This window comes from Lotus japonicus, chromosome 2, assembly GCF_012489685.1.
Source record: "Lotus japonicus ecotype B-129 chromosome 2, LjGifu_v1.2".
Lineage (NCBI taxonomy): Eukaryota > Viridiplantae > Streptophyta > Magnoliopsida > Fabales > Fabaceae > Lotus > Lotus japonicus.
In genome coordinates this window covers 78,506,376-78,522,639 of record NC_080042.1, presented here as the reverse complement: position 1 = coordinate 78,522,639, position 16,264 = coordinate 78,506,376, and the positions used below count along the sequence as shown (strand labels likewise).

General features: G+C 36.1%; 3 protein-coding genes across 5 annotated transcripts; 1 reads left to right on the top strand and 2 right to left on the bottom strand.

Moving 5' to 3' along the window:
• The first annotated feature begins 1,852 nt into the window (after positions 1-1,852).
• LOC130739913 (uncharacterized) lies at positions 1,853-6,616 on the top strand. 3 transcript variants are annotated; one of them, XM_057592382.1, is made up of 10 exons: positions 1,853-1,982; positions 2,092-2,357; positions 3,070-3,156; positions 3,338-3,793; positions 4,063-4,198; positions 4,309-4,471; positions 4,685-4,813; positions 5,098-5,292; positions 6,213-6,335; positions 6,434-6,616. In XM_057592382.1, exons 2-10 carry the CDS (start codon positions 2,162-2,164, stop codon positions 6,542-6,544), a joined length of 1,596 nt encoding a protein of 531 aa, XP_057448365.1. In that variant the 5' UTR covers positions 1,853-1,982; positions 2,092-2,161; the 3' UTR covers positions 6,545-6,616. The 3 variants fall into 3 exon arrangements, with proteins under 3 accessions (XP_057448365.1, XP_057448362.1, XP_057448363.1); XM_057592379.1 differs by having other exon boundaries at positions 1,859-1,982; positions 2,087-2,357; XM_057592380.1 differs by having other exon boundaries at positions 1,866-1,982; positions 2,084-2,357.
• A 928-nt stretch (positions 6,617-7,544) lies between these two features.
• Positions 7,545-9,775, bottom strand: LOC130739912 (LRR receptor-like serine/threonine-protein kinase FLS2). Its single transcript, XM_057592378.1, has one exon. It carries the CDS (start codon positions 9,567-9,569, stop codon positions 7,644-7,646), a length of 1,926 nt encoding a protein of 641 aa, XP_057448361.1. The 5' UTR covers positions 9,570-9,775; the 3' UTR covers positions 7,545-7,643.
• A 711-nt stretch (positions 9,776-10,486) lies between these two features.
• Positions 10,487-16,031, bottom strand: LOC130739910 (exocyst complex component EXO84A). The gene is made up of 7 exons (XM_057592377.1): positions 15,781-16,031; positions 14,964-15,061; positions 13,170-14,223; positions 12,220-12,723; positions 11,854-12,042; positions 11,302-11,438; positions 10,487-11,146 (listed from the first exon to the last, which is right to left on the bottom strand). The coding sequence occupies exons 1-7, from the start codon at positions 15,949-15,951 to the stop codon at positions 11,026-11,028; spliced, it is 2,274 nt and encodes a 757-aa protein (XP_057448360.1). The 5' UTR covers positions 15,952-16,031; the 3' UTR covers positions 10,487-11,025.
• Between the last annotated feature and the right edge of the window lie 233 nt (positions 16,032-16,264).

The following is a 16,264-nucleotide window of genomic DNA, read 5'->3' as shown; positions in this document are numbered from 1 at the left end:
TAAAGGGTACAATTGGTAAAGTATAATTAATGCTCTCTTGAACTTTGTAAAGTGGCAAATAATTAGGAACAAAATTCAAATAAAAATAGTGTCAGTTATTGAGGAACGGATAGAGTAAAAGATAAGAAAAAAAAGAGATCAGAACAGAATATGTGTGAAAATGAAACTCATAGAAAAGGGCATGTAAATGTATTAAAATTTAAAACCAAGTACTGAAAAAATAAAAAGATTAATTTCTATGCACTGACGGTGTAAAAAGTTTAACACAATCATTCAATCACAACCTTCCATTTCCTATTTTTAGATATTCTTAAATTCAAAATTAATTGTAAGCTAACAAAATGAAGGGATGTGATTGAATGATGGTGTAAAACTTATTTACACCGCCGGTGCATAGAAATTAATCTAAAAAATAAATGGAATTGAGTCAAACCAAAAGTCAAATAAAACAAAAAATGAAAGATAATTTTTTATTAGATCAATTTGCAGTTTTGAAGCAATTCAATCCAATTTAACTGAATATTAATAAACACATTTAATTTAATTTATAATATATATTATATTACATATTTATATATTTATTATAAAACTAATACTTATCTATAAATATTTAAACCTCCTCTAAATATATAGAGATAAATGTATTTAACTATTTAATACATTCAATTATTTTCTCCTAATATTAGTCAGGATTAAATGCACGTCCATTGTCAGTGTAAAATTTATTTACATAATTATCCAATTGAATTCCGCTAAATCAGAAAATATATATTTATTTTGATTAAACTTTAATATGAAAGTAATTATTCTTCTTTCATGACATGTGGTAATTAGTTGTCAGTGCTAAACTATTTTACAATTATAGTGTATATCCATTAAATTTCATTAAACTATATTAGTTATGTTATAATTTATAAATAATGCATTGATAGCATACATTATTTGTTATTATATTAATAGAACACATTTTAGTTTTTTTTCCCTTTTTATGTACAAAAAAAACATAACAAAATATGAAAAAAAGATAAGAATCCAATTGGGAAATTAGATTTGAATGGTAAACTGTACCAATAGGGAAAATGTACTATCATGATGATATGAATGAATGTAGCAATCTGACAGAGCAGAGAGAGCTGTGGTCATAGAAACACAAATTTGGATTGACTACACACATTATACGGACATGGATATAGATACCCCGTGTGTGTTTGAAACGACGTCAGATTAATGCCAAAAGTACTTGTACAACACTATTCATTATCATTCGCAGGCACCACCATTCACAAACAACGTAGAACTTGGTCCACTTTCTCTGCACCATTTTTCTCACACGTTCACCCAATCACCTCCCTCCACGTGTCACCCTGTCCCCACTTGTTGCCTTACCCTGCTGCCAACTACGACAACTGCCGTCACTGTTCATCATATTTTCATTTTTTCTAAAAATCTATAATTTTGACTTTCATTTTAGAGTTTAATTTCAATATATCAATATATCGACATGTAAAATAAGGGTGGTCTAAATGACTCATGATAAAGTTTGGATTAAATAATCCATCATCCAATCACATTTGAGATAAGTGAGTTGAAATTTCTATATTTTATTTATTAATTTATTTCCAACTCATTTATCTCCAATGTGATTGGATGATGGGTTATTTAACCCAAACTTTATCATGTGTCATTTAGACATCCCCGTAAAATAATTTATTTTACATAGTAAGCAATCAAATTTCACTTATACGAAAAAAAACCAATCAAATTTCAAGAATGTAAGAAAATATGTTTTTTTATTGAATTTTATTGATTGACGAAACACATTCTTAAAATCTATAGGATCTGATTAATTGACGGTGTATTAGAGCATTATATTTTACTCATCATTTTGGTCCCTTTTTTCAATCTTTGTGTTCTGGTGGCTTATTTATTCATGACGGGGGAGTTAAGGATCGAGTCTTTCTAGTAACTACACCATAAAAACGGTAGTTTTATTTATTTATTATATTATCTTTTCTCTTGAATTATATTTGTGTGTGTGGTTCCTTTCTTATATGATTGTTTTGTTGTTGTGTCTACGTGAAAGAAGAACAGAACTACTTTCTGGTTGTTGGTGAGGGATCTGATTGATTCTGAGGAGGAGGAAGAGGTGTTGTTTGATGACATGGGAGCGTGTGTGTCAACTCCACAAGGTTGTGTTGGGGGAAAGTTGAAGAGGAAAAAAAACCGCAAGAGGAGGAGAGGAGATGGGCTCAGGAGAAGAGTTTGTTGTCGGTTGTATAAGAAGGGGAAGGGATCATCATTGGACAAGGTTGATGTGCCCGGTGACCGTTCCTTTGCCAACAACCCCACTTTCCAAGGTTCATGTTTTCTTCTGTTTTTCTTCTTCTCTTCTCTTCTCACTTGCTGCATTTCACACAAAATGATGATTATGGAGTTGAAGATTAATATGAATGAGATGAGACAGCAGAGACATGTTTGGTTCTGTTTATTTTTTTATTTTTTATATTTTGGATTGAATTTTGTTATTTGTGTTTGTTTTTGGAATCCTTTTGAGTGTGTTTGCCAAATTGTGGTGCTTTTGGGGGAATGTTGTAGGTGGACTTGATTCCTTAGTGTGTCATGGATTGGTTATGCTCTGCGGAAATCTGAAGTAACACCAAAAGTAAAGCTATGCAGTTGCTTTTGGAGAATGAAATGGATATAATGCGTGTTGCGTGTTTGGATACACGGTCGAAAAATACAATAAAGTCAAAATTACGGTGGACAGTCACAAAACTATGAGAAGTTTATTCTGTTCACTGTGATTCTGACTCACCGTGTATCCAAACGCGTGCATAAACAAGTGGCACCCATGGCATTGTCAATATTTTGTGTTTGTGCTATTCCATCTTGCTTGTGATTGTTTATATTTTCTTCCTCTCATAGGCATTCTGATTAGCTGGTTATGTAACATCTTGTTTAACTGGAGCCAGTGCAAAAAAGCATTTTTTTCCCCTTTGAAATCCTAGTTTGCTTTTGGAGGACCTTAATGGTTGCTAATGTGTGATTGGAATTTTTAATTTGTGGCAGCTGGAAGTATTATTGAGGAGGCATGGTTTGATTCAGTTGCGGTGTTTGAATCAGACTGTGATGATGATTACCAGAGTGTCCCTGATGGTATGCTTTAGGATACCTTTAAAATTAGCTATAGATCTCGTTTGGATACAGACTAAAAAGCACTAATTGGAGCTTATCCCAATAAGTGTTCTTTGGTCTGTATTTAGACAGTCATATTTTACTTGCTACCTCTTTAATGGAACAAATGCTATTGTCTTAAATTTACAATTGATACCCGCAGATGTTGTATCTCTGAATGGGATAGAATCCATATCAAGTTTTGCATCTTCAAGAGATGGAAACCATAGAGTATCAACTGATCAAGTGCAGAAAACAAAGGAGTTGTTATCTAGAGAATATTCTGGAAATATCTCTGAGGCTGCCAGAATTTCAGATGTTCAACATTCTAGTGTAGATGTCATTGATTCTCAATGTAAATGCGACAGAAATATAGTTGAAGGAAATGAACCTGTGTTCCTTGATGAAATCTCCTCAGTGGATGCAAATTCCATCAAGGAAGATGGAATTTTGGATAACTGTGGGATTCTTCCGAATAATTGTTTGCCTTGTCTTGCATCTACTGTTCCTTCCATTGAAAAGAGAAGATCATCAAGTTCTAGTCCTCCTAGTGCAAGGAAGAAGACTCCTATGAAAATCTCCTCTAAATTGAGGGAAGGACATGGGATTGCTACCCTATGTAAGTTGAAATTTTTGCAACAGCAATCTTTTGACACTATGGTTCTATTTATCTTCAATTAGTGTAATTAACCTTATAGGTTTTATCTAATAGCTGAAAGAAAAAATTGCGCGTTTTCAGCGTGTAGAGTTAATTTATCAATTGCATTCCTAAAAATGAGTATGTAAATTGTAGTTCTTTCAGAGGAATGCAGCTTGTGATGCAGTTCATACTTCAGGGAAAATATAATTGTTGTAATTCTTCTTTCTTTTCCTTTTCATGGTGTTCAGTTTCGTCAAAGGAACTTCTACAAAGACCAATTGCAGGTTCTCAAGTACCCTTTTGTCCAATTGAGAAGAAAATGCTTGATTGTTGGTCACACATTGATCCAAGCACTTTCAAAGTCCGAGGAGTAAATTATTTGAAGTAAGATTAAGATTCTGTCTGCAATTTGTTTCAAAATGCATCCATGGTTAAAATGAGATGTTTTACATATGCAAATGTGTTTTTAATGTGGCTGTTGTTCTTTGTGGCAGGGACAGGAAGAAGGAATTTGCTCCTAACCATTCTGCATATTACCCATTTGGTGTAGATGTTTTCTTATCTCCGCGAAAAGTGGACCATATAGCTAGGTTTGTGGAGCTTCCTGTTATTAGTTCCTCTGGGAAATTTCCACCCATACTTGTTGTGAATGTACAGGTACTTCTACTTTGCTAAAATATAGTTATACTTTTTTAGTCTTCTTTCTAGTCATTGTTTTAACTTTTAATCCCATTGATCTCCTTGGTCCATTCCATTCTGACCCTTGGTTAATTTTTTTTTGCTTTACCTGATTATGGCACATTATCAACAAAAAAATTATTAGCATCTTATTGCTGCATATTCTAAGGCTCTCAGTTTTGTGGATTTCAGATTCCTCTCTACCCTACCGGACTGTTTCAAGGTGAAACTGATGGCGAAGGAATGAGTTTTGTTTTGTATTTTAAACTTTCAGAAAGTTACTCCAAGGAACTTCCACTGCATTTTCAAGAAAGCATGAGGGTAAGTCAGAACCTTCATGTGTCAATTTAGTACTTAATATTATTAGTTTATTACCAATACTAAGATTAGCTCTTCATGATTATTTCTTATAATCCATTAAATTACTGCCAGGTGGTAGATTTATTAATCAACTCTTCTTTGATAGTATCTACTTTTCTGTTCTCTTGTTATATTCCTTAGTTTTTCCTTTGTCCTTTTGTCTCTTCATTTGAGGAAACCTCTATCACTTGTCACTGACTTTTTATAAGTTGCTGTTGAAATAACATCTGTCTGTCTTTCTACAGAGGTTGATGGATGATGAAGTTGAGAAGGTAAAGGGTTTTCCTGTAGATTCAATTGTTCCCTTCCGTGAAAGGTTGAAAATCTTGGGCCGTGTTGTCAATCTGGAAGATCTTCATTTAAGTGCAGCTGAAAGGAAGCTTATGACCGCTTACAATGAGAAACCTGTTCTTTCACGTCCCCAACATGAGTTTTACTCGGTATGTCTCATTCATTGACTGTTAATTTTTCCTCCGATAATGCTGTCCGACTTATTGCATGTTTGGAAATCGTGTGCAGTCCTTAAAATCACTTTAGGCACAGAAGCTACTATGAGTAGTATTTAACAAACTTACACAATTTTGGCTTGTGTGAATGCGCAGGCAAACACACTATGAAAACTCTTCAGCTTGATCATGAGCAACCAATGCTCGAATGATCTTGAAGAATGTGAAAACTAAATTGTTTTTACATGCATTACTATCAGTGACTGCTGCTGTGGTGCTTTTATTTACATTTACTCACCCCAAAATCTTATTTAAAGGATCAAACTTAAGACGATTTTAGTCTTAGAGTACTACGTATGAGGGCTTGTATTCATGCTTCAATACCCTAAAAAGTTCTTGCTACAAGGGGCACGTTAAAATTATGATATGAAAAATTATACATGTATTTTCACCTAATAGCTTAAAGTATACACAAACATGGACAAGACATACTCATTTTACTTGATGGAAATGTCTTGTCCGCGTCCATGTTCATGTTAATCTGTCATTTGTTCAGCTAGTGCGGCTACTGGCTATGATATTTCTTAAATGTTAAGAATTAATCTGTCAGTTAATTCTAAAATGGTTCATCAAACAGAGAAAAAACAAAATATACACCATGAAATGAAGACTCACAAAAGTTAGTGCTGAAACTCAAGTTTTCATATGTGGGCTCCTTCCTAATGTTGATTTATAGTACTTTTTGGTTATATCTTTATGGATTACTTGTGGTACCTTTAGCCTTGGCCCGCAAATTAAAGTGGTGTCATTTCGCAGTAAAAGACACAAGATTTCCACATGCTGCACTTTAATTTGTGATCCTTGTTTATCATCAACTAGCCATTATGATTTGTATTTTTATTGTTCTTTTGCAGGGAGAAAACTACTTTGAGATTGATATAGATATGCATAGATTCAGTTATATCTCCAGGAAAGGGTTTGAAGCTTTCTTGGACAGATTAAAAGTCTGTGTTCTAGATGTTGGTTTAACAATTCAGGCAAGTTTAATTTTCTCTTATCCCAAAAATAAATGTATAATGATTATTTTCTCTGATGCTTATATTAATTTTCGTGTAACATTTTCATCATGTAACAGGGGAACAAACCAGAGGAGCTGCCAGAGCAATTGTTATGTTGTATTAGGCTAAATGCCATTGACTACATGAATTACCAACAACTTGGGCTAACTCAAGAAGAACCCCTGTAATTTTATTAATGGCAAGAAAGCATTTTTCAATCTTGCAATTTATGGTCATTTCAAGATGCGTTTTTATGGCTACCATCATAGTAGAGGTTAGAACATCTTTTCATCAACAATTATAGAGGCAACATGCGTGTGAATTGTGATGTTGGTATGGCCAATGTGTCTTGTTATGGTGGTTCAAGTCAAGAGATGGGGTCACTGGGACAACAATTGTAACATTGACCTACCCACGCCTAAACTTCAATTTATGGACATGGAGGGTCCATACTCCATAGTACTAACGCAATTGCTCATTATTTGAACTAAAATAATTTTTTGACAAAAAACAAATACTAAAATTGATTGTAGGTATGAAACAATGGTAGACAGACATAAATTCAAACGCGTGGGCTCTGAAAAAAATGTCCTTTTCTACTTTGTGGAGTTGATTCCTGATTGGACAAGTACTGCAAGTGAAATGTACTGCCTTACTAGTTGAACAACGTGTGTATAGTGAATGAAAGGAACTTATGGAATATTCCAATCCATAAAATGTTGGGTAGAAAAGATATAAGTAATATATATGATATTTGATGTGATGTGATCAGAATTGAGAGATAGAAAGAAAAATGAGGTGTACGTGAGGTGTTTGTATGGTTTTATGTCTACATATCATAATTGTTCTAATCCCAAAGGCACATGAAAGTTTTGGAATGAGTAATTATCCGCAAACATTTGCACTTAATGACCGTCCCGCTAAACTGTATGTTGATTGAATGTTAATTGGAAGTGTATGTCTAAGCATAATTTTCATTTTGGAATACTGAATATGGTTTTTGACTCCCTGCAGTTCTTAATCAAGCCAGTAATTAAAGTTATTAATCTCAATACTTTTATTATGATCTAGCTTGTGAGCATCGCGCGCATCACATGTTTATTTCTCTGTTAGCATGATTTAACATATTCCAGTGCGCAAATGGAAAAGCAAAATTTTGTAGCGTTGAGTTCAATGTAGATCGGTGTAATGATATGAAACAAAATAATGCACTGCTTTGTTGTTTTGAGTAAAACTACAAATTTTCATTGATATCCTGAGTTTCCAATGATATGACAATTCTCAAAGTTAACAAGGACTGAGAGGCTTCCCACACAAACCTTTGTTTCCAGAATAAGAACTCCCAGGAAAGTCAGTTAGTGGTTTACCCTCTGGGATTTTCCCTTGAAGCACATTGTCTGATAAATCCAATTCCTTCAGCTTTGTCAGCTTGAGAAGTCCCTTGGGTATATTGCCACTGAAATGGTTTCTTTGCAGCTTGAGTCTCTCCAACAATGTCAAGTTTGCCAGCACCTCTGGCAAGTTGGAGACTAACTCATTGAAGCTCAAATCCAAACTGTGAATGGAATTCAGTTTCCCAAGGGAACTTGGCAATGTACCCTTCAGAAGGTTATGAGACAAATTCAGAAACTGAATATGGACCTGCCTTCCTGCACCAATTTCCTCAACTCCAATTGAGAAGTTGTTATCAGAAAGATCAATATATGTTAGTGATCCCCCAGAAGTACCTTGTTCGATATCAAATGCTCCGGTTATGGAGCCTGTTAACTTATTTGAGTGAAGATCAAGAACTCCCAGATCAGACAAGCTTGTAACTGAATCAGGGATGTGTGAATCAAGTGAATTCCTCGAGAGATTTAGCAAGTAGAGCTGACTGAGGGATCCTATCCATGATGGTATGGTTCCAGTGAGAAGGTTCACTGATAAGTCTAGTTCCTGTATTGGACTGAGGGTTGTTTGCAGAATGTCTGGAATTTGTCCCTGGATACCGCATCCTGCGAAGTGAATGCGCGAAAGCGATGGCAGGTTTGTTAGCCACTCTGGAAAGGAAGAGAGGTCCAGAGGGTTGAAAGAAAGATCAAGTGTTTGAAGATTGTGTAGGGGAGAAATCTCTTGAGGCAATGGTCCTTCAATCAAATTGTTGGACATGTTCAGCATCATTAGCTGAGAAAGTTGGCCTATTGATTTTGGTATTTGGCCAGACAATGAGTTGCCACTAAAGTAAAGTTCTGTCAAAGAAAGCAAATTGCCCAAACTAGAAGGCAAAGCTCCTTCAAGCTTGTTGTTTGCTAATGAAACTCTCTGAAGAGAAACCAGGTAACCAAGACTAGGAGGTATATTTCCATTAAGATGGTTATCATGGAGTCTTAAGAAGCCAAGAGATGGCATTTCACCTGATCTTGAGAGAAATGGAATGGTTCCCTCAAGAGAGTTTGTGTCCATATACAAAACTGAAATTGCACTTAAATTGGATAGTGAAGTAGGTATGCTCCCACTTAGTGAATTGCTTGAAAGATCAAGCTTTTCAAGAGCCTTCATCTGACCAATTCTGTTGGGTATATTACCATTAAGAGCATTGTCATGAACATCCAATTCTACCAAATTTGTCAAATTCCCTAGTGAAATGGGTATTGTACCTGAAATTTTATTTGAATAAAGCAGCAAACTTTTGAGGCTTTTTAAGCTTCCAATGCTAGAAGGGATCGACCCGGATATCTTATTTTCATGCAGTGCCAGTTCTTGGAGGTTTGGCAACTCACCAATGCTTTCTGGTATTGGACCAGTTAAATTGTTGCCAAAAAGGTAGAGCTTTTGGAGGTTTGGCAGTTGCACACCAATTGTTTGTGGAATTGTCCCACTGAGACCTACTAAACCACCAAGGTCAAGTATTACAAGAGAGGTGAGGAGTGTTATGGAAGGAGAAATCTTACCAATCATCTGAGTTTGAAACAAATCTTTCTCTATGAACCCTGGAAGATGGATCTGTGTCACTCTAGTGGTTGCATTTTCACAAACAATGCCTTCCCACTCACAACAGCTACTACCAACCCACTTTGCCAAACGACCAGAAGTATCCATCTGAATTCCATTCTTGAAGCCTATCAAACCTTCCAAGTCATTTGAACTGCATGCTTCTGCTGATGTTCTCTTTAGGCCTCCTCCAAATGCTATCACTGTCAGAAATGCCACTATCTGTAGCAGCTGATAATCCATGTTTCTCCAACAAAATGGATTTACTTATCTTATAGAATGTTTTGGTTCTTAAGAATGTTAGCTTGGACTTGGTTTGGATAAATAGTCCACACACTTCAAGGGAGGAGAAGTAGGGTTTCTTTTGAGATCTAACCTTTTTTTCCTTTTGGCACTTTTGCATTTTAAATTTCAAAGCTGGAAAGCACATTTGTCTAGATCATGATGTCCTAAATAGTATTGTGATAGATTCTCATGACTGGCCCATTTGATTATCTCAATAAGCGCCAGAAATCTCGTACTTGTTGCAAACTTTTATGGTATTATACTAAACCATTGTCACTGTGTGCTCAGAAAAATGTAGGGGCTTTGTGTGAGTTGGAACTATATTGTAGCAGTTGGAAACCAACCTGTTGAAGATTGAGAGATTACCAAAAACATAGTATGGATTAATCTTATGATGGTTAGAGTCTGGTTATGGTGCACATTTGGAAGCTTCTCTTTGGGAGTTTATCAACTTCCAGGTTGTCATAAACTATTCCTTTATGCCTTTGTTGTTCAGATTGTTATGCACTTCAAGGACTGATCTCTCTGTGCATAATTTGAAATTTCAAGAAGTTTCTTTAATTTGTGTGCCTTCTTTACTCCTACACTACACACTTCAATATTTTTATGCATATTATAATCCAACCTTGAGTGGATTTATCATAGAAAATGTTACCCTGGAGGCAACAACTTTACAGAAAGAATCACGAATCTACTACATACAAGGCTGCTACTAAATATCAGATCCTAATTTGGATTTCTACAGGGGTCTTGTTAGCTTTTTATTTAAAATGAAAAAGTAAATCCATGTTTATCTCTTAGTGACAATGAATCCAAATCAACCAAATAAATTAAACATTTATTAAGATAAAAGGAACCAAATAAAGGGGGGAAATTACTCAAAAGCAACCAAATAAATTAAACATTAATTAAGATAAAAGTAATGTTAAATTAATCAATTGGCTATGGTTACAGCTTAAAATGTAATATACAAGTAGCTACAATGAATCCAAAACCTGAAGCACCTGGCATTATTTTATAGTTCTAGAAATTCTTGTGGTCTGAATTATCCTAGGCTTCAAATGGGAACCAAGTTTCAACAGATAGTACCGTGGGACTAATGTTAGATCATGATGTCCTGTGTCCTTTAGGATACCTGCAATGTGCAGCATGGGAATGATATCTAGTAATGAATTACACTAATTTTAATGTAATTCGTCGTCAAAAGCTTGAAATGAAACACATTCCTTCTGCCCAGATAACAAGCACCACTTATCAGAGTCAGTTGATTGATCAAGAAGCAGGGTAGATGACAAATATATATTTGTTTCTCTTCAACTTCATCTTTCCCTTCTGCTCTCTATAATATGTCAAGACTGACATGTGAATGAATGTAATCCCTTCCCTGAAAGTGACCTGATGACATTAATTATAATTAGCCGAGTGCGGTGGGGCTATTATCATCTCCCTCTACATTGTCAAAGGCGGCTTTCCCAGTTAACATCTTTATAGCTATTTCGGAAACTTCTACAAACCACTCATCCTCTGGCAAGACACTGCCATTCAAAGGTTCTGAATCAGTATGAAGTAGATAAAAGAGATAGATGATTCCATCATAAATTTACTATATGATATAGCTCTAAGCACAAGTTTCCCGTTCATATTTAAGAATAATATATAACACATGTTCTTTCAATCTAGATAGATGTACCTGTTGGGATCTAGCCCTGTAGCAGCAACAGCATCAATAGCTCTACCAATGATGTTTTTAATAGCTTGATGCAGATGACGAGATAGGTAACGGCCTTGGGATGAAAATATCATCACAAATTGCATGTCCAAATAAAGCTGCACAAATTATCATCTGTGAGTGATATCATTTTAGGTGAGTGATCCACAAACTGCAGTTTAAATATAGCTGTAGTGTATTAAGGAATTCTATTTGAGGATAGTTTTTGAAGCTATGCTTTTGAAATATTAAAACAACTAATTTTTTTCACAAAATAACAATGAATATTGTCGTTATTTATCATTTTTATTTTTACTATTTGCATGTCCTTTGATCAAGCACTCAATTGCTCTCAAGAGCAACTTATAAAATCTTTATACCAAACCTTATTGATTTTTACAGGCTTCTAAAGTCAACTTTTGAAAGAGGTTCTTTCTAATACTCATTGAGCATAGAGAAACTTTAATTAACAGTTAATTGGAATCACTCTCAACTAGTGACTGTGATACTCAATGAACTCATTCAAGTGACTACCTGTTGAAGGCCAAGGGGACCCAAAGGCGTTGGGCCTGTCTCAATCTCTTCCCAAAAGGCTTGGTCCTCTGAAAGCCACAGGACCACTGTTTCCGCGAGTCTCATCAATAAAACAGTGGCAAACCTATCCCTTCCCACAAACACATCAGTTGCAATGTATGCCACTCGTGTAAGCTTTCCAAAAAGCTCCTGAACAATTGTTTAAAGAATGATAAGCCTTAGAATTCAAAAAACACGACCATGCTTATATCAACACATGTATCTGAGTACTAAGGAGAACACATATTTTATACTGCTTCAAAATTTCAAATCAAAGGCATAACAACATATCACCAAAGGAAGTATATTTTGTGTTACAAATATTACCTGAAAAATTGGAGAAGGAAACCATTCAGGTTGCTCCACTTTCCCATCATCCATACTCAAATACATTAGTGCATTCAGAAGTGCGTCCCCTTCTTCTGTGAAGATGAGTTCAAGAGCATGTTGCCTGCAGAAACTGTCTCTCAGACGATCAACTTCGCGCTGTAGCCTTTTCTTCAGCTCACGCTGTTCTGGAGGCCTTTGTTTGTCTGGCCCCCTTCTCTGAGACTCATCACCCCTGGTGCTATGCGAAAGCTTGACAACAGCTCGCGGGAGCAGCTCATCAGCTAGCAATATTGCATTAGCCAGCAATGCTATCTGCTGTTCTTCAGTCTCAGCAATCTTAACGATTTTGTGCCCTGAGCCTTCCAGGTTCTCAGTTACAATTGAAGCTGGCAATGCATCTATTAACAGATTGACATAGAAGCCAAATACTTGTAGAAGGCCTTCTAATGCAAGACCATCCAATTGCAGGCTTTCTAGAGGTCCTACATCTTCGAAAAGCTCCTGTTCAGACCATGGGAAACTGTATTAAGCATCTCAAGCTAAGAGAAATTGAGGAGGAGAGGGGGGTGATGAAGCTTCGTGAACTTTTTTTACAACATTATATTCTCAGTTGGCCTTGCCTGACTTTGATGGTCAACATTAATATTTTTGAAATAATAAAAGCCACTTAGCATTGGTTTTCTACTATTCTTAGAGATTTTATCAAATTCAAAAAATTTGTGAAATCATGCTAAATGGCCTTTATATTTCAAGCCGGGATAACATTGAAAATAGATATAGTCAGTTTGGATGCGAAAGTATGAAAACGGGAAAATAATACATCGATGCACTTTTTGTTGAAATAGTAAGTTGCTACTTGCTACTTCAACAAAAAGTGCCTCGAGATGTGTTATTTTCCATTTTCATACTTTTTAACAGGAACCAAATGGGCTCATAATAGTAATCACCTGCACCATTGTGTTGAATTTGTGAGCGCTGCTTGAAAGCTTTGGCTGGAATGAACTTAAGTTACTATAGGAAGAGGTTGGAGGTAGGCCTGAACTCCTGCTGGTTGGTGCAAAAGCAAGCAACCAATCATCTGCAGCAGCCAGTGCAGCACTACTTTGTTCAATTCTTTTCAAATTTGTGTTCAGTGCTTGCTCAACAAAGGGTTTAAAATGTTTTAGTAAGACAGGGGAAAGGGCCATCCCACTGGCCTCTAACAGATGGCAGTGATTCAAGCAAACATGAACACATTCAGACGCGATTCTCAAACCTCCTGCGGCAGCTGTTGATGCGAGTATACGTTTCTTAAGGAGAAGAGCAAAATGCTCAGATTGTGTAACTGCCCAGCTTACTAGCTCAGAAGTATATGCAGGTTCTTCTTCGGCAAACACTGTCAAAGAATCTGATGCTGCTTGTGAAATGGTTGAAAAAACAAGCTGTGAAAGGGCAGAAGTGTATGCCCCAACTCCGCCGTAACTGGTGGAGTGAATACTCTGCATTCCACGCTGCAACTTTTCTTTGTGAGAGTTAAGTAGTAATGTATGAGCACGGGGACCGTCCCCGAGAATTTTCAATGCTAATGCCGTTGAGCGAATTTCTGCGCTTCGCGTTGATGCCTGGCTGAGAGTTTCTGCTAGCTGACCAGCTAATTTTTGTCTGTGTTCAGTGATGGCATCTTGCAATGCCTTGAATAAACTTGGACTCAAGGTTGTCCTCCCTTCACTAATTTCTTGCGCCATTTTTTCTCCTTCGTCCAAGGCAGCCATTGCTTCATCCACTCTTTTCTCTGCTAATAGAACTTCAAGGGTTTCTAGATATCCTATTAGCCATTTTTCTGTCTTGGATATATCTGTTTTCTCATTTAGTATATTGTCCATGTCTGAATCTTCGTTTCCAGTCATCAAGGAACTAAGCTGACACCCGTCTGCTACACCATGAACCAAAGCAGCCTGAGTGGATAGAAGATTTCTCATGGAAAGAAGCTCCCCCTCAAGATCTGAAATCTCTTTGGATGTACTGCACATAAATAGAAGCTGAAGTTTCTAAGCTTAAACTATAGAAAATACATATAGTTAAATGCAAACAAACAGGATGCACTTCGTTACTAGATCTGGGACAATGCTGTGTTCAAATAGTATGAAACTACGAATAATATCTTTCAAAGTTAACCAGAAGAATAAAAGCCAACTTACTTGTACAAAAGTAACTAGATGAATTAAAGCTCTTAGTCAACATTTTGCCTAATTTCTTCACAGTATCCTATCTTATATATTAAACCAATATAACAGAATCTATATTCCTCTTCCATCCAACTAATTTTCACAGCTAATTTTATATTAGCAGAACAAAAAAGCTGTTCAACAGAATTCCAAGCCAGCTCAGTTTCTTATTCCCTCTCCTCATCTACTTTCTCTTCTGAAACTGTGCCAGGAATAAGTGTCAAATATTTTCAGAATGCATTCCTCATTAAGGACGACACGAAAGCTCCTATCCTATGAGCTTAATACCGGTAGCTTCTAGCCTCAATTTTCATGCAATATACCATGGGAAAGGAGCTAAGGATACCTAAGAAATCCCCACCCAGAAGTTAAATGATGACAGAACTATGTCACAAGTACATGTTTCTAAACTTCCTAGTTCATATAATATAACCACTTGAGATGTGCAAAATAATGCAATCTGTTATCAAATGAGCTTCTGAAACGGAAGACGCTGGATTGATAAATCCCTAAAAACACTTTGGGGTGTACACTCACCGTATGAAGGCAGAGTAATTAGCAAGAACACTTTTGCGCATTTCTTCTGCAGATGCCTTCTTCAGGTCAACAAGATAAGCACACAAGTGTCTTATCTCCTGTAAACATTACAAATATGGATTAAATAAGGCATAAGGTTTTCTTCAATCAAACGGAAAAAACTCAGTAGAACTTCCATAACCACCTGACATTTACCAAGAGTTGGCACTTGGCACTGCCTAACACATTGGCATTGAAATCAAAATCATGATTCATATTTATACTTTTAAAACAAGCAAAATTAGTTGAATTCTTGAGAGTTAGAATTACTGAAACCAGTCTTCTCCTGCACCTTTTGCTAGGATGAACCTTTTTATTTTTTAATTGATGCCTCTAGGATTATGAGTGTATTTAGGCAAATAGCTTAATTAAAGCGCTGCTCATGGGATAAGCATTTATCGCATAAACGCTTATTCATAAACTAATTTGAGAAACTCTCTGAACAAAGGTTATAGATAAGCATGAACTCTTCTTCGCAAGCTAAGATTAACACGTCATGAAAACAAACTCAAAACAACTTATAGGTTAGTCATAACTCATAAGTAATTACATAAACTCTCAGGTACACTTGCATAACCATTTATGCTATAAGATAAGCTCAAATAACGGGATGTTAAGAACTAACATCTAACATAGTTGACATATTAAATGTTTTTTATGTATGAATGTTGCTTATAAGCACAACAACAATTTCATGATCAATCATAAAAAAAATGTTGATTTATCCGATTTGCATGGAAACATGAAATGAAATTTATAGAATGTGTGAGAGAGGGACCTTCTCGTTCATGCTGCGGGATTTGGAGGCGACATAGGCATTGGGATCAAAGGTGGAGCTTTTGAAAACCTTGAGCTTTTCGCTGAGTGTGAGATTGACCTCCAATTCTAAAGGGTCTCCTACGCTTGATGAGATAGACCCTCTTGGAGTGGTGAATGGTGACTGATCCATTATCTTCGTCTCCAAGGCAATGCAAATGTTGAAATCAATTCAATTGCCTCCTATGAAGGAATCATTGATGAAATGAAAGTGATGATAAAGAGAGTGAGATTCATTGATATGATTGATAGGAAATGTTAGTGTATGTGAGACAGAAGAAGAAAAGTGCGACAACCATAACATGTGGTGCAGCCATTTCATTTCCAAGCATACGCATAATACGGATCCTCTCAAGCACTCCAAATCTGTCCAGCCCCTCCAGCAGTGATTTGGACCGTCAGATGCATCATGTGGCTAAGATAATTTACCACAATAAAGCACCTAA

What these genes read in the sequence shown, in the direction of transcription:
- LOC130739912 (XM_057592378.1), bottom strand. Translation starts at nt 9,569, where the DNA reads ATGGATTATCAGCTGCTACAGATAGTGGCATTTCTGACAGTGATAGCA.
- LOC130739913 (XM_057592382.1), top strand. Translation starts at nt 2,162, where the DNA reads ATGGGAGCGTGTGTGTCAACTCCACAAGGTTGTGTTGGGGGAAAGTTG. An exon ending in TTACCAGAGTGTCCCTGATG is followed by an intron (nt 3,157 to 3,337) that starts GTATGCTTTAGG and finishes TGATACCCGCAG; the next exon opens with ATGTTGTATCTCTGAATGGG. An exon ending in ACATGGGATTGCTACCCTAT is followed by an intron (nt 3,794 to 4,062) that starts GTAAGTTGAAAT and finishes CATGGTGTTCAG; the next exon opens with TTTCGTCAAAGGAACTTCTA.
- LOC130739910 (XM_057592377.1), bottom strand. Translation starts at nt 15,951, where the DNA reads ATGGATCAGTCACCATTCACCACTCCAAGAGGGTCTATCTCATCAAGC. An exon ending in CCCGCAGCATGAACGAGAAG is followed by an intron (nt 15,062 to 15,780) that starts GTCCCTCTCTCA and finishes TAATGTTTACAG; the next exon opens with GAGATAAGACACTTGTGTGC. An exon ending in ACAGGGCTAGATCCCAACAG is followed by an intron (nt 11,147 to 11,301) that starts GTACATCTATCT and finishes TTTGAATGGCAG; the next exon opens with TGTCTTGCCAGAGGATGAGT.